Here is a 22,134-nt window from a genome sequence, read left to right on the forward strand (position 1 = left end):
ATGGCTGGCCCATTTTAACCCTTCATAACCAAGTCATCTTTTATATTCTTCCATCTCTGCATTGGGCCTGGACTTTGCGTTTTTCTCCAGTCGGACAAGTTTTTGGCAGGACAAGTTTGGAGTACATAGAATTTCAGTTTAACTAAAATGAGAAGTGGATTTCTTTACAGCTTGGGACAACCCTTATTAGTCAGTCCTATTAAGATCATAAGGAACTCAAGAGGCTGCAGAGCTCGCTTATTAGAGCAGCTAATTCATGGTGGTTTTTAGAATTCAGAGAACACTGAACTGATTTTGATAACCCAGGACATAAACTCCAGAAAACTTAGGATTGTAGACACGTGGGTTGGAAATGCTACATTTTATAAACTGCTGAATCAATAGCAATTCAAGAATCCCACACAAATTCTGTGTAAGAAACTGTGGGCGGCAGAGAGTAGCACTTCTGCCTTGCAGCACTGGGGTCCTGGGTTCAAATCCCACCCAGGTCAACATCTGCAAAGAGTTTGTATGTTGTCTCCGTGTTTGCGTGGGTTTCCTCAGAGTCCTCCGCTTTCCTCCCACACTCCAAAAACATACTGTTAGGTTGTTTAGATTGTGAGCCCCATGGGGACAGGGACCAATGTGACATGCTTTGTGCAGTGTAATCTGTGTGCGCTACATAAAGAATTATTATTAAAGAATTATAATTTTTATAATTATTACAGTGCCTCATTGCTGTAGACCCAAGGCAAAGTTTAGAATTTGGAACAACTGCAGAGTCACAACTGATATACGGGAAGTCATTTTCAAGGACTCAGTCTCCTGCAAAGTATACAGCTTGTACCTACCTTACCTTAAGCAACCAAATATTAACTTAGAAGTAAATAAATTAAAAAGTAACCCATCATCAAGTTCACACATGTTCATCTAATGACAGCTTTGCATAATGTTGATGCGAATGATAAAAGCAGATTGGGAATTAGTATTACTGCTTGCATTCGCTTATAAAAGTATACCTGGCTCTCTGCCAACAAACTGCATAGAGTCACGGGGGTGTCTGTTACAAGGCTGCAATCATCATCATTATCTCCTCTCTCATCTCCTAGCTTTCACCCCCCTCCCCCAGTCATGTAGTTGTTTGCTGAACCTGTACTCAAAGCAAATGTCTGTTGGGAGGGGGGGGGGGGTGAGTTAGCAGAGCTGAGAGGATATGTTTATGAGGATTACAGAGGGACTCAGACAACCCTATGATTTGATGCAGTTTGCTAGCGGGGAGCAGGTAAACTTTGAACAACTTCTAAAAGTGAGTGAAATTATAAAAACAGATTGGGAACCGGTCATTAGGTAAAAATGTGTAATCCTAATGACATGTTCCCTTTAACACCAAACCTTTTCTTTAAAGTGACCATACATAGATGATATTCATAACACGATGAGGAGTATTTTTCAGACCCTCTTGCCAGCGTGCAGTCATAATGTAGGCCAAACGCTGGTTTATAGCTCAAACCTGCACCAAATCCTGGAGCACAGAGGACCTGAATTAGTAAAACTAAACTTCAGTGTAGAGTAGATCAGCATAAACCATTGGGTGTGACCTATAGTTAAAATATTAAAGACAACAACCCACAAACACCTCCCCTCAAGGCGATTGGCACTCACAGAAAACATGACAAAACATTTGGTTGTTTCAAATCTTCATTATTTCATTTTCTTAAAAGTGCAATGCTAAATACTCCACATACAGTCCAAACCTTATAGAACAGATAAAAAAAGATAATTTTTCCTGATGTTATAAAAAGTCTTTCGTTGCATTATTAAGAAATAGGACCGATTGCCCTCCCCCACCCTCCCTTAAAACCCAGAGGAAGGCCCGGCTCTTCCTTCTGCATTCACGTCCACTGAACCAGCTACAAAGTCCTGTGATGCCAAAGAGGCCTGCAATGGGTAACATTGCTCTGACAACCCAGGACACATTATCAGAAGATAAAAAAATGAAAGAGAAAAGTTACAGGCTGCGTACAAACATTGCAAGGAGTGATTGGAGTAAAGAGGGGGAGAATGGTGAGCAGGGGCTTTGAGATGGTCAATTCTCTACTGGTGTGGGGTCTGGAACCGGCTGGCTCACTATAACTTGTACTACATAGTCCTTGGGAATCTTCAGCTCCTCCAACCTCATTTTGTCTGTGAGTGGCCGGCCAGAAAAAAACCAGCGCTGGCTGGCGGGCTCCACCCCTTCCGCCGTGTGAAGGCGTCTCTTCATGTGATATACAGTGTCCGTGCTGCGCACCAATAGCCTAAGGTCCTTGCCTGTTGAGAGGCGCAGGCGCAGCTGGCATTCATGACCAGAATTTGGAGGCGGCTCAGGGATATCCAAAGTTTCTGTGTCACTCTTCTCCTCGATCATATTAATAGGAGGGGCAAGGCAGTAAACGGGTAGCTGGTAGCGGTTTCCCAGTTCGTCGTAGCACTCTGTAAGGGCACCTGTGAAAAAAGAAAAAAAGTTTTGTAAGGATACTTTAATATCAAAGTATACATGTACAAGTAATGTAAGAAATTAACCATCAACTTCCATTAACTGTAACCAGGAATTTGGTTAAAAACACACACACACACACACACACATACATACACGTTAGTTATAATCCACATAAAACACTATTAGAGTTTCTCACGATACCTTGTTTGTCCTGTAGGTGGCGCACACACCCTAAGCAAATACTGGTGCTCCTGGAGCCGCATCCCTAACCTCAGCCCTTTCTATAGCTATCGGGCTGTTATCCTGCACGTATTTCATAGCTGATCCTCATGAAAAATTGAATAGCATTTCTCCGTTTTTATTGGCGTCAGCTGGCACAGCTTCTCGCTGCCTGAGCATGACGCCGAGGTAGGAGAGCGGTGGTTTTCTGGTTAGTTTTGTTGTATTATCTATGTCTAGTGGCCTCACGCTTGACAATGGTAATTGACTGTAGTGATTTTGGTTATTACATCTCCTGAACACCGCACATAAGATATGCAGGAGCTATAAAAGATAGAAATCCCAGCACAGCAAAACCTGTTCTTTCAGTATCTCTGAAACCTCCTCATTTTATGGCCGGTAGCAGACTATAGGGCTTTATTGTACCTCCTAAGGCTGCGTCTGCACTCTGCGCTTGAACTGCATTTAGAAACACAGCAAGAAGAAGAAGAAGTTTCTCCATATCACAGTTAAGTTCAGACCTAAACTTTTGCGGTCAGGAACAAGCACAATGGAGGAGATGTATTAATGTGTGGGTCTGTAGACCAGTGCAGAGTAGAACTAGACACTTCTCTGCTGCAACCGATTAATCACGGTCCCAGATTTACTACGAGGGACGCAAACGGCACCAAGTACAGCCTGCCCTGCTAATGTGCATAAGAATGTTGTCTTCAAGAATGTGGCACACGCTGCACATGCCCGAAGCGCATGAACTGAGCGCACCAGTTTTTTTTTCTGGTGCACTCAGTTTGAAGGACCTGCTAACATTTATTTTGTGCACAGTGCGAAAGTGCACCGGAAAGTCCACTTATGTACACAGTATTGAAACGCACCATAAATACATGTGCAACAAGTTTGCATATGTATTTATGTGAACTGACACAACTGGCACAAGCCATTTAATAAATCAGGGCCATCGTGTCTGATGCTGGATGGCTAATCTGATGCAGTATAAGACTGGAGACTCGTATTTTGCGCCTCCTATTAGTTGGCGTGCCAAAAAATTCTATATTGTGGCGCAGAAAACTGGACCAACTACATTTTGCAGCACAGAGACTTTTACGCCAAGTGATGCCCCTTTCATCTTTTTTTTGGTCTTAAATATGGACTAAAACCCTTTATAAACGAGCTGCATTTGAGCCATTTTACTCTGCAGGCAGCTCGATACATCTCCACCCATGTGTTTTGCAAAACGTTATTGTTCGTTGCCAATCACAAGCGTTAAAAAGGGGTTTGCTGAAGAAAGAAAGTTCTCAAATTTGAATCCCCTAGTGATGTTTACACAATAAAGATCATTTTTTAACCCTTTACTTTACAATTTTACTTTGTTTTATTGCGGTTTTAGCTCCCATCACTCAGTGATGGTTATTCTAAAATTCCAGGGTGTGGTTGAAGACTCTCTAAGCAGACACATTATGATCCCGGTAGTGCTGTGAGATTCTGTGTGCTGACAATGTGGTTAGATTATCAGGGTTCAGGGTATATCTACACTTTTATATCCATCTTGTAACTCTAATCTGTCTCATCTCTCTAGATGTCCGATACTAAAATGTTCATAAGCTAAATAAGACACAATGAAACACTTAGCTCTGCTGCCTCGTCTAACCAATAATACACAGTCAGCACATGTCACCCTTTCCCCTGGGATACGGAGCCTATCAAGACACTTCATGATTCATCTGTGCTGTGAGATGTGTGCTGACAATGTGTATCAGGGTACATGTTTACCTACACTTTCTTTTAGCTTCTGAACAGTCTAGTATTTGACACAGAAAGAGAGGACAGATCAGAGATGATGGATCAGAGATGAGATCCATGAGATGGATATGAAACACAATGACACTCATCTCTGCTAAGTCACCTATAACACACACACACACACACAGAGTCAGCTTTGCTATATGCCTCCCTCTCTCTCCCTGGATAAAGACCTTATCTGTAGCTAGTAGAGTAAACTCTGCACACTGCTGCCAGGAAGTGCCTGTGTCTGAGCTGGTCTTGTAACTCAGCAGGTAGGGGCAGGAGGCAGAGAGCACTGCAGCGTGCAGATAAGAGAAGCTATTCATGAGAAGAATCCGACCATAGTAAAAAGATTTACACTTGTGTCCAGGGACAAAATTGTGTACACCAGGACTGATTGAGACAGGAATTCTATCTGTGAAAAGCTGCATTTTCTTAATAACAGTGAATTAGAGAATGTGTTATTTTGTTATCCTGAATTTATTTAAGAACCTTGTCATTTATTTAAGAATTGTTAGGGCTTTAAAAAATAAAACAAAAAAAAAAAAAAAAAACAAAAAAACACGTATTCTATCCTCTTCAGTCGTTCCCACTGTTCCACGACACTGCCCATCATTACCATGCCAGTTTGTTTACCGAGGCAGGCGCTCCCGTCTGACACAACATTGAATCCAATACTATTTCAGATGCATGGCAGTGGATGGATGAGATGGATATTTCTCTGTATTTAGATTCTCCCTTAAGACAGGCGTATGACACAGGCCACCTCACCTCCATGTCCATACGTTTGGCTTATATATATGATCTGGGAGCTACAGACGTGCTTTAAATTTGGGATCCTTTTACACTGCATAGATTTGCATTATTATTGCTGTACAACATCTTCATCAGCTGTAACAAGTCTGCACGGTGCAATAACTACAAGTACAGCGTGTCACTTATAAGGGACATGTGGAGTCAGAGCAGAAATGTCCCAATTAGAAACAGCTGGCTTTTGATGTTCACTTCTGACAAAACCAAGGGATGGGATCTATCGGGAAAGAAAATCGCTTAGAACAGTATTGCTGCCGTGTGCCAACACATGTAACCGCAGAAATAGCTACTAGCCACAATTGGGTTAATGAGTATTTTACATCAGTGTCCTGCACATTTTCTAGGATGTCATAATATCTGGGCTACTAGACTCCTATAACAGAATGATAGTAATAGTGAAGAGGTATGGTCGAACAGGCACACAAATTTGAGTTTCTCCTTAGAGATTTAACCTGAAAATTCTGTGGCCCAATGCAAAATCTGTACTGGGCTGGCCAACTATTTTTATAGAACTGGTCTTGCCATAGGGAAGGAAAAAGAAACCTAAAGGGGCTTGGAAGGTTCCTGCGTGTGACTGCACCCCCTAAAGTTTAGCCTTCGCTCAACATTAATTTCCATTACTTTATGTTAAGAAGTTTGTTAAGTGGTTTACTGAAGGAAACCAGAACTTGCTGATCCCCCAACAGACAGAACACAGCCACAGCAATCCCACAGACCCAGGTGGTCCGCTCAAGAGCTCAGGACCCCCACCTGACACCAGCCTAAGCATATGCTCAGTGTACATACAGTACATAATATGCAAAATAGGTCATTTACAGTCGGATGGGCAGTCCAGAACACCACCCAAATTACTCCGGCACAGACTCCGTTACTGAATCTAACATAGCACAATAAAAACAATGCCCATACAATACAATGGATTACCATAAACTATTGAATTATCTGCTCTATGGTGACCTTCCAAATACATGCATAGCCTATAGTAAATGTAACATTTCCATACAAGCTTTCATATGCTTTAATCCAAAACCTAGAGAGCTTGCATGCAGATTTTCACAATGAATATGACAGTCCCATATCTGCTGCGTGACACCTGACATGAACAGAATAGCACATCAGATATAATGCTGGGAGATGTAGCAGCTCTTAAATCTGGCACCAGCCTTCTGATACAGAGATGAAGAGCCAATAATGACTGAATCAAGTCCTCGAGTGTTCTTCCTATAAGCAGCAAACTGTACTAGAGCCAAGAGCATGAGAAACCAGCGCGAGTGGGTGTCCCTAGACGGCAATGCTTAGCATATTGACTCTCTATAAATGGGCCGATGGGGAGCTGTTTGCTTTCTGACTCCTTACGTTATGGGGGACTGATTTTATCAGCTCTTCAGTTGTTGTTTCTTACTTGTCGTATAAAGAGATCCAGGCTGTGTAAGGCGCCAGCAGCAAATTATATTCACTACGAGCGACAATCAGGGACACAGGGAGGTCATAGTAGTACTAGTGAGGGCACAAAGTCGAAGGCTGGATTCACTAGAATGTATGCCTGCCAGACCGTAACTGGAAGGGCATATGTCCGCCGTCATACAGAGGAGGCGGCGTGACCCCCTCCCCTCTCCATAGCGCACAATGCCGCAACATGGGGAAAGATGGGACTTGTCCTCATCTTTTTCCAGTGTACAAAGCGGTATGTGTGCAGCACCGCATCGCTCATACATACGTCCCCCTACGGTCTTGTGAATGTAGCCCAATAGGAACAGAGGAGGCCAAAGTATATTGAAGATCAACACAAAAGTAATATTAAATAAAATGATGTGTGAGAATAGTAGAGGGAGAACCGGTGACGTCACAGTGTAGGTGGAGCTAGTCGGCCGAGGGGCATTCATAAATTACTATCGCTATACTACATTTTAATGTCGGTGGAGCCTACTGAGGCGCTCATAGTTTAAAAAGCATCATTTCTACTAAACTCGACACTTTCAAAAGATACAAAAAGAAGGATAGTGTAGATGGGGACAGAACTCAGAAGCGAGAATAACAATCTACCATCAGGTATAATCAGGGAGCCAGGTAATGTTAATCAAACTTATATAAAGCACCGAAATTATTCAGAATGCTGACAAGTGCATTTTTAAAATCGCTATAGGATAGGATATTTGATCCTGCCACCAGCAAAAAAAATAAAAAAAAATAAAAATGTATATACGGTACGGTATATTTAAGTGCACACTGCTGTGTAGACTGCAGCTTTTGTATAGTCCATGATTTTCTGTTGTAAAACACTACCATACCTCATACTTCTAGGCAAAGGGAAATCTTTCACTCTAAAAGTTACTTCAATCCACATATCAAACTCTTCTCAGCGACCATTACCATCTCACAACTATAATGTGGAGTCTTGACCTATTCTGCCAATCTGATTATAGTCCTGAGATGGATCCACAAAACATTCATTTCCTTTTACACTGTTCAGAAAGGTTTCGTGCCGTCAGAGTGAGATTTATCAGGACACAGATAAAGAACATAACGAGTACAACTTTGTGTTCCCATATTTATCAATATGCGCAGAGATGCCGTCCTTCACCGGGGTAACAGATAGGGGAACAGACTAATCTCAGACATCCACATGTTGCAAACGGTAGAGATTTATCACAATTCAGCAGCCAAGGGAACTTGAAGGGAACCCATCACCACATTTTGACCCACTAAACCACCAGGTAGGGTATGAAATGTCTTTTCTAGAATTCATAGCATAAAACAGTCCTTGGCCAGGCCAAATAGGCCACCGTACATGACAGACACCAAGATCTGGCCTATGGCTGCCATGGCAACCCACCAGCGTTCCTTTATCTTGTCTCTATCCTCCTTTTATCAAGGCAGTTATGTGGTTAAACTGCCCGGCAAGGAGATACCCCTGCCAGGCAGACTCTCCTGTTGCGGATTGCTCTTGCACAGTGGCAGTCCCAAAGCGATCAGCAGTACCAAATAGATTGTCCTAATTGCCACTACCTTGTCCTGTGTCTGGAAGGAGGTGTTAATAAAGTATATTAGAAATAGTAATATATATCATTTTTAAATCAGGTACATATATTGTTTATTTTCTTACATATTAATCTACAAATAAGGAATTTTTTTTAATTTTTTTTTTTAACCCTGAACAACCCCTTTAGTTAAAGATTTTCCACCTTTGAAGACAGACTTCATATAAGCTGCCAACTCCAAGATACATCCCTATAGCCTTATGAAAACCCAATAAAAGTTTACTAAAAAGGTAACATTTTCCGTGTCTCCCTCGGGGTAAAGTTACCGTTAGCCGGTTATGAATTTGGAATTAATGCAACTCTCCACTCAATATGTATGTCAGACCTTGGAAATTTCCATCTTTGTAATTGTGTCCTGAAGATGTGACTTCTTGGCCTCAGGTAAATAACTGTATAACACTTTTCATGTGATGAAGAGCGAATATTTTACGGCCATTTCACTGAATCTCTGCCTGGCAAACTGTGCACAACCAAATAAATCATAATAATGACCCGCTAGGAGAACACTGGCTATATTCAAGGTAATCTAGGTATGTGCTGTGTGTTGGAGACTGGCTAGACTGGTGACTACTAAAAGAGATGTACTGTATTCCACTTCATATTTCTAGCTTTTTGTGAAGTACCACTGTTGCATACTAATGTGGATTAAGGAGTTTGGATTCAATATTACTAGGGGAAATAAAAATTCCATGTAAAATTTTCAACAAACATTTATTATGATTTTTTTGGGGGGGAGACTATCAAGTTTGCTCTTAAAGGAAACCTACCATTTGATTTGATGCATTATGAAGCAAACATACCTTGAGACTGCTGTAGCTACACTGATGCAGGATCATATCTTGGTTAATCCTTGTGCATAGTGGTTTTGCTGATAGAACAGATATAACATTATGATAATGAAGCTCTGACGCTTCTATGGCTCCTTCAGCGCTTGGTTCAGCGCTTCTCCTAGCATGTGAGTTTATCTGCAGGAGAAGATGTTGCAATCACTTTTCTCCCTGCCAGACAGAATAATCAATTGCTGCACCATCCCCCATCTGCTATGTATGAGTGATCCAGCTCAGGTTGATTAGTCATGCTTGACTAAACGCCATTTGTAATTCCAAGCTCCCGTGTCTAATGTGCTTATCTTTGCAGCCATGCCGTCCCAGCTTTCCCATTGTCCTGAATGTTATAATTCTTTTTTCAGCAAAACCACAACTCCGAAATTAACCAAGATATGATCCTGCATCAGTGTAGCTACAGCAGTCTCAAGGTGTGTTTGCTTCATAATGTATCAAATCAAATGGTAGGTTTCCTTTAAAAGAACTGGTCATGCCAAAAATTTAGTTAACCTGCAAGTTATAGATCAAGAGTTTACAGTTTCTAGATCTCTGCTCTCAAAATATTTTGCCTCTCGGTCCTCATTTAGTAGCTTTTTTGGCCCATAGCAACCAGGGTTTCCAGCTCTCAAAAAAACTACAATCAGCAAAATGGAGGGGTGGAGCCGGCCTCCTGTCACCTCATCACAAGCGCATGCTGCTGACCAATGACACCATATCTATATATCCATCCATCCATCTCCATATCTATCCATTCATCTCTATATCTATCTATGTATGTGTCTCTATCTACCTATCTAAGTAATACTCCAGCACAGCACATGAGGGCAGAGCTTGGAGAGTGTCTCCTGCCATTTCCTTGTGTGAGGTGATGGGGGCAGGGGGGCTGCAGCTTGTGTCTGTGTGGATACACAAGTGTAGGGAAAGCTGAGGAGAGAGAAGATTAGATGTTTGGTCACTACATTAGTGAGGGCTTCTCCCTGCACATGACTGAGGGCTGTTAGCAGGGAGACATGAGGTAATCAGGTGATTGCAGGGAGAGGAATGGGGGCATGTCTCTCCCTCCGTAGTCTCAGCTTCTTTATGAAGAGGGAATGTCCATAGTAACAGACATATGAGAGATGACTGCCATCTAGGGGAAGTCAGCAGAATACAAGAGGAAAAAGCAAGATTTGGGTAACTACTCCAATTGCAAAAAAGGGCTTAAAATTACATTCCCTACAACATATCAAAAGTTTTTTGAAATGACGGTTACACTTTAAAGGAATATGGCATTTCGACAGTAATTTGCTGCATCATCGACCAAGTTTGACCTGTCTTTGGAGCTTCGCTTTGGGTCTCCTCCGAAAAAGGACTGCTCCTATGTACAGGCATACAACTACTACAATGCTGCCCCCTATGTACAGGCATACAACTACTACAATACTGCCCCCCCTATGTACAAGAATATAACTACTATAATACTGCTCCCCATGTACAAGAATATAACTGCTATAATACTGCCCCTATGTACAAGTATATAACTACTATTATGGTGTGGGGCTTGCGCCAATCATATCTGAGCGCACAAACAAGACAATATTTATGATGGTGGAAATTGTCTGAACCCATGCAGTAGGTAACTGTGAATAACTGGCTGCACACAGGGGCTCTGGTAGCCCCAGTCCTGTGCCCTGCCTGCAGCTAGCCAGGTACATAACTACTATAATACTGCCCCCTATGTACAAGAATATAACTACTATAATACTGCCCCCTATGTACAAGAATATAACTACTATAATACTGCTCCCCATGTACAAGAATATAACTACTATAATACTGCCCCTATGTACAAGAATATAACTACTATAATACTGCCCCTATGTACAAGAATATAACTACTATAATACTGCCCCTATGTACAAGAATATAACTACTATAATACTGCCCCTATGTACAAGAATATAACTACTATAATACTGCCTCCTATGTACAAGTATATAACTACTATAATACTGTGGGACCTGCAGTAACTCCCGGACATTTCATATGCAAAGACCCTTTGTGCAATCCCTCCAGCAGAGGTGGTCGTATCCAGGAACAGTGTCTTGTTTCTAAGGGACCATATGACTACATTTATGGGAAATTATCTTCACACAGGTACATTTTTTTTAAGAACATCTAATTGAAGAAATATATATATATATATATATATATATATATATATATATATATATATATATATATATATATATATATATATATATATATATATATATATATCAGATTTATGAAACTGAATGTAAATGCCCAGACTACAATACCCCTTTAAAGTTTTCACAGAACTGCTGGGATTCCAGACCACATATATTACGGAGGACTGACAGCTTTCTTTCCTTGCATAGAACTGCTACTTTTTTTCCTCACTGTCAAGCAGACAGTCCTGTGTTACAGGCCATACCTTATACATGACTGTTTTACATTAAGGAAGAGGCAGCAGTCCTATGTAACAAAAGAAAGCCGTCTAGCTACAGAAGTCCTGTGTAACTTATGGTGCAATAAGATGCAGCAGTCTGTTACTCAAATGGCCTTAGCACCATGCAGTGCTGTATTTTACACAGGACTGCTGCAGCCTATTGTTCCATAGTTTACTTAGGACTGCTGTATTTTCCTCAATGTGACACAAACAGTACAGTGTAAAATGATTTTATACTTTTTACAGGAAGAGGCAGCAGTCCTATGTATGTAACTTACATAGGACTGCTGCTTTTCCCTCCATGTAAAGGAGACAGTCCTGTGTAAGGACAATAGTGCAGTGCTATACACTGGACTGTCTGATATGGATTGGGATCCTGCAGTCCTATGTACAGTGAGTGAATAAGCATCGGGGCTGTTTGTGGGGTCGGTAAATGGAATGAGCAGAACTGAGAACTCAACCAGCAGCGATCTCACAGCCAGGACTCTTGTGCTTCATCTTTAGTTCTTTCTGATGACAGGCGGGAAGGAAGCAGGGGCAGAGGCAGGAGACGCTGTGCGAGTGTCCAGCGTCTGTGAGCAGACAGCAGCGCTGGCACACAGAACTCCCCATAGAGACCAGACACCTTCACAGCAGGAAGATCAGCTGCGCAAGGTCAGTTTCAGTAAGCCTGTGGAAGTCTTTCGGGCATCGGCACGCGTGCCATAGGTTCGCCACCACTGCCCTAAGTAGACGGATATATAGCTCGGTCTCAAACTTTATGCTTAGTCCAATGGGCTCAATCAATCATTGGCATTTCCTTTAAGTTTTATAAAATGTTTTCAGTATGCTTGAATATTAAAACTTCTCCGCTCTTCTTGCTCGGTTATATGCTGCCTTCAGATTACACTCCATATTCGATAGGACAAGCTCCCTTTATTGGATTTTCAACGGGTGACCAAAGACTGGCAACTTTGGATATATTACACTACATACTCTCTCTTGCTCACGATTGTTAAGATTTCTGATTGTTGACCAAAAATGGAAGCTTTCTTGTTTCCATTTAGGGACTGAAATCCTATCTCAATCTAGTTCACTGGTCTGTGAGATAATAAGATACAGAAGGAAGTTTATGTCTTTATTTAAAGAGGACCTTTCAGGGCGATTCGGGGCACTAAATCACACACAGGTCGTTATGGACCAAGGGTTTATGGCACTGAATCGCCCTCTGAGGTTCCTACGTGGGCACAATTAAAAAACGTATACTTACCTTCCCGAGCTTCATGCGCCAGTGCTCTGCTGTAAGAGCTGAAAGGCTTCAACGCATGCTTCAGACACAGCTGCAGATGAGAGTCCGATGTGCCTCATTAGACTCACATCTAGGCAAGTATATGTTTTTTTGGTTTGTTTGTTTTTTAACATGAGGGCCACATGGAGACCTCATACAGGCTAATTTAAGACCCTAAACCACAGGTCCATATGGTTGGTTTAGAGTCCCAAATTGGCATGATAGGTCCTCTTTAAGGTTAATAACTCTTTCCTACATAGATAAAAATGTTTAAATTGCCCATTCTGCCGCATGGGGTCATATTATATATAGATTCTCTGATGTATGCATGAGTTTGGCAGAATAGAGAGTGTGTTCCTTAAAGGAAAGCCATCATCAAAATCAAGCATGATCCAGGGATATTTACTCATAGGTCTAGTAATGTGACAGTGGTCATAGCTTTTAATATTTATTATCTTGTTACTTCTAAATTAACCTTTAAAATTATGCTAATTCGTCAGAAGGGCTGTGGGGGCTTTACTAGAGCCCCTCCATGCTGTGTTCCTGCACATTGTAATAGCCTGTGAAGCTACAGCACGGAGGGACTTTGGTAACCACCAATGCATGAATGTTTTACTATTATATACTACGCTATTTGAAGACTGTCTAACAGCTGACTGAAGGAGGTACAGATGTTCCACTTCTACTGCTTTGCAAGTCATCATATACACTTTGCATAATACATTTTTTCCAAAAACAGAGAAAAAAAAAAAAAAAAAAAAAAAAAAGGTTTCAGTGGATTTATGTTAAATACTACAATGCACTAAGCACCAAGTAATACAAGGATGATACATAGTTAATAACTTATACAGTAGACTTTTGTAGCAATCATCCAAAGCATCTGACAAACCTTGGCCTAGTTCACACAATGGAAGATCAGTCCAGTATCTTCCTACCATTCATTTCAATGGGAGGCAAAGTCAGTTGCTACATGGCCTATGTTGCTGTGGTTTGGGGTGATTTGTGCGGGAATTGCAACACCTTGGGGCGCTCAGAACACACCCTGGGGCGCACCAGCTAACTCGTTGAAATACAGATTAAACTGAAAATATTAGAAATGACAATACATTTACAACATGCTGCAAATATATTATAACACTCGGTAGACTCCCTTATAAACGAGTTGGGCCACTACTAAATAGGCTTTTGGGGCTGCCGATGCAGCAGAGCTAACCTGGCTCCCTGTAGATGGTTACCAGCCTAGATGAAAACTGGTCCAGTCTGAGATACTATTTTGTTACTCTGTTCCTGTCACAGCAAGCCAACTAAAAGCCCCACGGCCCCTCAGAGAAACAAGTTTGTTACCAGCCTTTTATCTGCGGTTGAGGTTCTCCTAATAAAGGAAACGTGAATTTACAACATCTTTGACATCTGTGTGAATCCCCGGCCTACCACTACCATCTGCTGACGGATCTGTCATCTACACCAAGAGTGCCCCAAAATGGGTCAAGCAGCCTCCCCCTCTTCTTGCTTCACCTTGCCGGCCCTGATGGCTATGGATGAGGCTTACGACTCCTTATATACACTTCCAGCCCACGAAGGACACTGAAAATATGCAGTCCCCTGAAAATAGTCGTCTAGTAAGCCATATTGTAGCCAAAGAAACACCTTATAGTTCAGAAGGATGTATACAGGTAACTCGCTATCGAACGTCTTAATAGATACCAATTTTTTATGTGAATCTCTTTGCAAAAAACCAAGTATGAATGAATGAATGATATTCTATAACAAAAATTTAAAAAATTTCCAGGATTGAAGTGTTGTACATGGCAGAAACTGGCATACATGCCTTTAGGCTGTGCAGGACAACATTTCTTACATGTTTAATACACTCTTTATGGCTAAGATTGCAAGGTTTAAGATGCAATTACTGAGTTAATATTCTGGCTCAAAGTAGACTATGGTGTAAAAGACTAGATAGACTTATCGAAGTTTACACTGTCCAACTGTTACATAAGTAAACCTGTCCTATTAATTTCTATTAAGAAAGTACCTAACACTAAAGAAATGTACCAATATAAAAGAAGTCAAAACCTGTAGATTAAGCAGTGAAACCCATTTTTAAATCCGCTCTTATGTAACAAAATTACCAGCCAGAGCTTTAGATTTCGGTAAACCAAACCTACCATGCGGTAATGTTATACTTGCGCCATCGATAATTGCTTGGGCCAGTTCATGATCATTACTCTCAAAAGCGTGTGCTGCGGCTTTCAGAGCATCCCAAATCTCTTTCCGTCCTTCAAAAGCTGGTGCAGTATCCCAAAATTCATCCCGTTTGCTACGCAACTGTCCATCGGTCATAGGGTAGTCACTTTTCCATTTAGGTTTATCCTTTTTTAAGGGCTGATTACGTCCTAAGGCCACTAAAGAAAAAAAAATGCAAACAGTAAATTTACATTGCAAAATGTAAAAGGAATACACCAAGTACAAGCAAAACCTATACGATGCGTATACAGAAGGATGACCATAAGCGGCAGAGCATTGGTTACATAATGTAATCTACCTCTGCAATAAGCGCTTGTGATTTTTGTAGAGGGCATCATGTGGATAAGATTTACTACATTTACTATCCAATACAGAAAATCATCTGCTGGAAACTCACCTGGTGGCTAATTCACTGCATTTACCTAAGGCTACATTAACACATACATGATGACAGGCTATGTGCCAAGCTCATAACTGCAGCAATATGAAGATAAGGTATTTATTTACATTAACACATACGTTGGGGGACGTATATACTGCCACCGTAAATACGTCCCCCATAGGCCGGCAATGGCCGCACGGAGTACAGTTCCGTGCATGGGAAAAGATAGAACATGCCCTATCATTTCCTGTATGTCGACGCCTTGCATCTCTATGGAGAGGGGAGGGGTGAGCTGCGCTCACCCCCTCCTCTCCCATGCGCCCACCGTGTACGGCAGGAACACGTGTGTGTGTGAATGTAGCCTTAAAAGTGGATGTGACCTCCAACCACATCAGACAAACAGTGAGGTAGATTTTTCTTGTCCCAGTTTTTTGGAGTGTCTTTGGAGTTCTTTTGGTGCATATTTATGTGTATTGAGGTGTTGCGGGTGTGCCCCCTCAGCTCCCCGTTGGAGCAATGGGGCTAAAAATGAGCCTGAAGGTTATTGCCAAGGGCCCTTGATCACTCTCACCATCTAGTTTGGAAGCAAAGCATTTGGTCTACTTGGAGACACTCCCGCCCTGGTGAATGGGAGCCGGATTGGCGGTCTTTTGCATATCCCCAAAGTGAGGAAGCAGAGACGTGCATAGCCACATCCCCAAATGATGCTGATGATAAGGAGCATGTGCAAACTCCAGATGGTATCAGTGCCTTTGCTCTGCTTCACAGTTAATTGCAGTCATTACCACAATGTTTACCACTAAACCCTTCCAGGTCAATAGTTGTGAGGGGGTACTTTTCAGGAGCTAACGCATGTTTTTAGATCAACTGATGAGCATGTCATTAATGGCCGATGAAACGTGTGGGACCTAGGTGACTAACCAGTCAGGTAAAAGTCTTAGGGGGAAGCTTGTCAGGACAGGAGGTTATTTTGTGGTACAGGAATTGCTGAAGTGGAGGGTTCATTAGGTGCCGACAACCAAGGCCTTTCAATGGACGGACTGACACCTAGATCGAGACCTATAACACCTGGATTGGCGATTACCCATTGTTTCCAGTTCTTGTATAAAACTGTACAATTTGTAGAGCGCTACAGAAAATGGCGATATATAAACATAGATTATTATTAGTCAGTTTAATTGACAGTTGGTGCAATTATAAGCATGGTCTGCATTACTCACTAGCAACCGTTAATAAAAAAACTTCTCCCACACTGCAATACAGTATTAGTGTGGACCTGACCCTATTGTAATATACGGTTTGTTGACCTTGAACTTTTGGAGGTATTTTTTTTTTCTTATTTGAGGAATCATCTTGGTTTTTACGTGGTGCATTTTCAACATCAACCAGGACTACCACAGAGGCCGTCTGACGAGGACAGCCAAGATACTAGCAAACTTAGCAATTTCTAGGTCTATTATAACAATAGTGGGCATATCTTTCATCGTATTTAACAATGGAAGGAGTCAAATGTAAGCAGCAGAAGATATTAGGTACAGCTATATGTGCGGAAGGCAGCAGCTCTCATAATTGATAGCTACAATAAAGACTGAAGAATGGCAGGGTGAAGTTGTTTCTGAAGATGCAACTCTTGCTAACCAAGCCTTAGACAAAAAATGAAAGACATCCAGCTGGGTACCAGCCACACAGAGGCTTCACCGCTTTTATTTATTTTCTGTATTTGTGCTTATGCCAACTATTTGAATCCGTGAGAAAAATGGTGTGTCACTTTCCTACCCTGCTGATACGCTGATGGTGCACAATGATGTGACGGTACTGTATCTGTATACCCGCAGTAAGTAAATTTATCATGGCCAAGAATCATCTGAATAAGGCCATACTATTATCTATTACTATCATCTAGCAACACCAATTTAATATAGCCTATAGTTTAGAGTTTACAGCTTATATGCAGAATTCTGTATCCAGTTCCCTTGTAAGGCTGGTTTCGCATCACGTTTTAGGCCATATGTAGTACGGACACGTCGGGGTGTCCTTACAATGTAATAATAATTATTTATATAGGGCACATAGATTAGGCAGAGCTGCCCAGAGTTGTTCCAAATCGGTCCCTGTCCCCAATGGGGCTCACAACCTAATCAATCTACCAGCCTGGAGAAACGATGCAATACACCACATCCACATAGACTACTATTGTCTCAGCTGAACGTATACATCGCTCAGCAGAAGGGAGCAGGATGGCAAAATGTAGCTTGCTACATTTTTCCATCCCGCCTTTCTTGGCGCATCAAACGGAAGCAAAAACTATGCCTCTGTATGCTACTATATGGCAAAGTAATATGCTCAGCCTATCCCAACATATATGCTGAGCGTATACGTAAAACACAATGGGGCATATTTGCCTATAGCCCTCTTCTCCTCGCTCCTGGCGCTGGTCTTCTTGAATGTTGACACACCGGGATTGCTGTAAAAAAAAAAAAAAAAAAAAAAAAGCAACAAAAAACAGCCCAGAGCACCCGGTCTTAATGTCTGGAGCTCAGGGCTCTTGTGTGACATCATGGGAGAAAGAGGTGACGTCACATTGAGGGAAGTGAATAATAAACAGCCTTGTGTGTTGGACATCCGGTCTACTTTTTGTAACTTTTTTTATTTTTACAGCAAACCCTGTGTGTCAAGATATTTTACTTTATATTAGAGGTAGATTTCCTTTTAAAGGAGTTTGCCCATAAAAGAAAAGTTCTCAAATTGTAATCCCCTAGTCATATTTACACAATAAAGACCATTTTAACCCCATTTCTTTGCAATTTTTTTCAGTATTATTTGTGTTTTAGCTCCTATAACTCAGTGATGGTCAGCATAAGATTCGAGAGTGTGGGCAGGCACTAGCTGAGCAGACACTTCATGAACCCTCTGTGCTTTGAGATTCTGTGTGCTGACAATGTGCTAAGATTATCAGGGTACAGGGTTAAGCTACACTTTCCTTTAGCTTCAGAACATTCTACTAGTATCTTACACAGAGAAAAAAAAAAAAAAAGACAGATGAGACAGATCACGAGTCATGATATGGATATAATACACAATGACATACTCAGCTCTGCTACCTCACCAAATTAATAAAACAAACAATCAGCACTGCTATGTCACCCCTTCCCCTGGGATAGAGAACTTATCTTGTTTGTACCCCGTTTCCCCTAAAATAGGACATCCCCGAAAATAAGACCTAGCACAATTTTGTTCAATCTTAGAAATATAAGGCCTCCCCTGAAAATAAGACCTAGCGGCCGCCATTGCAGCTGTTAGGGATTTTTATGCAGGGCCCCAACAGCCCTCTTGACTTTTGTAAGGTGAGTCCTAATTAACCCTTTCATGATTGAACATAAAGACTAAGCCACACACGTCAATCTCTTAGTCAAGATCTTCTCCCGTTTAATAATCAAAATGCATAATATATATCAGACAGAAGAGTCATCAAAGGGGTGTGAATAGTATACTGCAAACCTATTGGTCATCAGCACATTCTGGGAAAAAAGTGAATTAATTGTGCTCAGTTCTCAGAGACCTTGTACACAGATATTGTTTATACTAGTTTGCTGAGAAGAATAAGATAAGTGGCTCCAGAATCCTAATATCATGCAGCTTCGAGGACAGACTGGCTTCTCATTACATGTCAAAGGGTATTAGCTGACAGGCGAGCAAACATGTTACATAAAATGAAGTTTGAATCATGACATTAACTTGACAACGGTCAGGGAACATGGCCGCTGTATCTAAGATGGCGGACAGTAGTCAAGATGGCGTCCGAAACCAGTGCGACCTCCTTAACACAGCGGACCCCCATGTCATACATTAGTATTAGTAGATTTTTTAGATGCTGCAAGAGGTTGTGACATGTGGGAAGAATTACAGAATAAAATCACTGACTGTTGCAGGACAAATACGCTACAAGCTGCTACATGGACATGAAGTGCTCATTTAAGGAAAGTGCTATTGCTAAACATAAGAGATTGGGGCCAAAAATTCCAATAGTTCAGAGTTTGGAGAGCAATAAGGATGTTTTAGAAGTTTGTTTTCTTTTGTTCACCAATAAATGTAAATTCTTGTACATGGAAAAATAAGACATCCCCTGAAAATAAGACCTAGTGCCTCTTAAGGAGCAAAAACTAATATAAGACACTGTCTTATTTTCGGGGAAACAGGGTAGCACAGTCGTTGCTATGTAGAACCAGGAAGCGCGTGTCTGTAGTGCTGACTGCCTCCTACCCCTCTCCCTTCTCCTGCAACGCAAGATAAGCTAAAAGGGAATTGTCAGTCCATAGTCAGAAGATTTATGGTCTGATCCAAACAAACCAAAATTGGAAACACCAGGCCTGAGAGCTTGGTTCGAATGAAAACTCTGAAATGCTGTATTTTTTATTAGTAACAGTGAATTTGTTATCCTGAGTATATTTAGAATATTTTCGTTGTGGGAATACATCTTTAAAAAAAAGTCAGGTGGATTTACCTTTAACACATAAAGAAACATATTTTGTTGGTCTAAATAAGACATTATATTCTTGAATCTAGTACACAATAAAGAGATTCTCCATAGAAATGAAGCTTAGCAGCTGTAATAAAATGATTTACAGTGTAAATGATATGAAAGGATTGCTATACACACACAAGAGGTAGGAAGTTTGATCTGTAATCTGAGTTTAGAAGATGCCAAGCTTCACCTAGAAAAGAAGGCGAGAGTTACAGTAGGCGTCTAAAGCCCCACATGAGAAGGTCACTCGTACTTTAAATATTTTATTAGCCTGAGCTCCCCTGCTGACATGCATAGCACAGCCCAGACAGCAAGTGCAGCAACATGAAAGCCTCCGACAGATCCTCAGCACATCCTGGAAATCTAGCATTTTTTAACAGGTTTTGTGATCTAGTAGTAAAAATATAAGTCTTGTATTCCCTACTGACAAATTTTCAACATATAGAACAGTCATTCACAACTTTTTTTGTCAGTGGAAATATTTTACTAATTAACTGATATCAAAAGAGGATCCATCGCCTTCTTAGCATATGTGTTTTAGAGAATAATGAAAACAGTCACTGCCATAACATTATAGCCGACACCTGCCCAAGACCTCCGAGGATGGCCCTGGGAAAAAGTTCACTGAACACATTAGGTAGGCTACTCTCCACAACCGAAGGCTGAAAAGATGCCACAAGACAATGGCCAAAGGCATACCCAAATCCACTAGACAATGGTTAAAAGGGACGTATAGTATGCCCAAAGGGTTCATTTGCTTTTTCTTGCCACTGAGATTTTAAAGCCATAGGAACATTTTCTAGCACAGGATTTGATCTAGCTGGGAACATAGAACCGAATATTGATATCTTCTGTTAAAATGATCCCATGTCCCATAGTTATAAAATACTTGTTATTGTGCCCCAAGGTTGGGCAAATTTTTTCTCCAGGAGAGTAAAAATACTCTTATTGTTTTTTTAGTAAGTATTTTTAGCAGAGGGGGAGCATGATAATTTCAGTAGTAGAAATACATCAGAGGATGGCTATTTGTATAGGCACCCCATACCAGGCAGTGGCTGACACCACATGGCCTAGTTTAATTTTTGTTTATTTAACAGGGGGGTTGGGAGGGGTTTAATTCTTTTTTTTTTTTCTTTTTTAAAATTTTTATTATGGATTTATTACTTTAATATCTTAAAGTAATAAAGTTACTACATACAAAGTTTATTATATACAAAGTTTATTATATAAACAATTATACAACTAGTATTACATGCTGCAGAACCTCATTATACCCACCTCAATTGCTATAGAACCTCATATACACCTCAGCTACTACATAACTCATCATACTCATACACACAAGCGCCTATTACACCTGTACAGCTGTTAATGCAAACTCTGCTTGTGTCCTTGGTATTCTTTAAAGTGCCCATAACATCTACCTAATGGGGAAGATTTGCCTATCTTTTTTACAACAGAATTCTGCGCAAAAAAGGGCAAAAAACGCAGGTGACCTCAAAAAGGGGAGACTTCACTGGAATAAGGGGTTTGCACCAAAAATGATGCAAATGCAAATCAACTAATAGGAGGTGCACACCAAGAGTAAACAGTCTTAAACTACACCAGATGTATAATTCAGCCTCAGACGCTGTGATAAATTTGATACGGAAAACGCTGTGTAGTATCACTGTGCACGGTATTGACACCTCTGTCCCAATGTGACCAGTTCTAGTGGACAGATGTAACATGGGGTACAAATTCCTGCTAAAGTGCAGCTCAGCCTATGTGAGCAGGCAGTCAGAAGTGACTAGCAGAGGGCACAGTAGGTGCATGTTCCTAGGAAAAAAATCAGAAGAACACTCAATTTCTATTGAAGGATTGCAGAGAAGTCTAAAATGTAAATGGGTTGTCTAATGTCCATGTTCACCACTATGGGAATTGTCCGATTTAGAATGTGGAAGTTAAAAGCACTGGGATATGCATTGCCTTGGTATAAAGAATGAAACAGCAGTATTTAATATTTAGAGAAGTAAAACTAATTTGCAAAGTGAAACAGTCAACGTTACAGAAACTGCTTTCAGAATCACTACTCCTCTCATGCTAGATTTCTAGGAACTCCACCACAGTCTGAGAGATCCGAAGTATGTGGTCTAT

General features: G+C 41.1%; 1 protein-coding gene across 1 annotated transcript in view; it reads right to left on the reverse strand.

The window, feature by feature from the left end:
• Window positions 1-1,659: 1,659 nt before the first annotated feature.
• Window positions 1,660-22,134, reverse strand: part of UBTD2 (ubiquitin domain containing 2) — a 46,463-nt gene continuing 25,988 nt past the window's right edge. The window contains exons 2-3 of the mRNA XM_072146179.1: window positions 15,016-15,252; window positions 1,660-2,463 (exon numbers count right to left, since the gene is read on the reverse strand). Of these exons, the coding sequence (XP_072002280.1) occupies window positions 2,066-2,463; window positions 15,016-15,252 (635 nt within the window). The 3' untranslated portion in view covers window positions 1,660-2,065. The remainder of the gene's footprint in view (window positions 2,464-15,015; window positions 15,253-22,134) is intronic.

The sequence above is a fragment of the Engystomops pustulosus genome, chromosome 4, assembly GCF_040894005.1.
Source record: "Engystomops pustulosus chromosome 4, aEngPut4.maternal, whole genome shotgun sequence".
Classification (NCBI taxonomy): domain Eukaryota; kingdom Metazoa; phylum Chordata; class Amphibia; order Anura; family Leptodactylidae; genus Engystomops; species Engystomops pustulosus.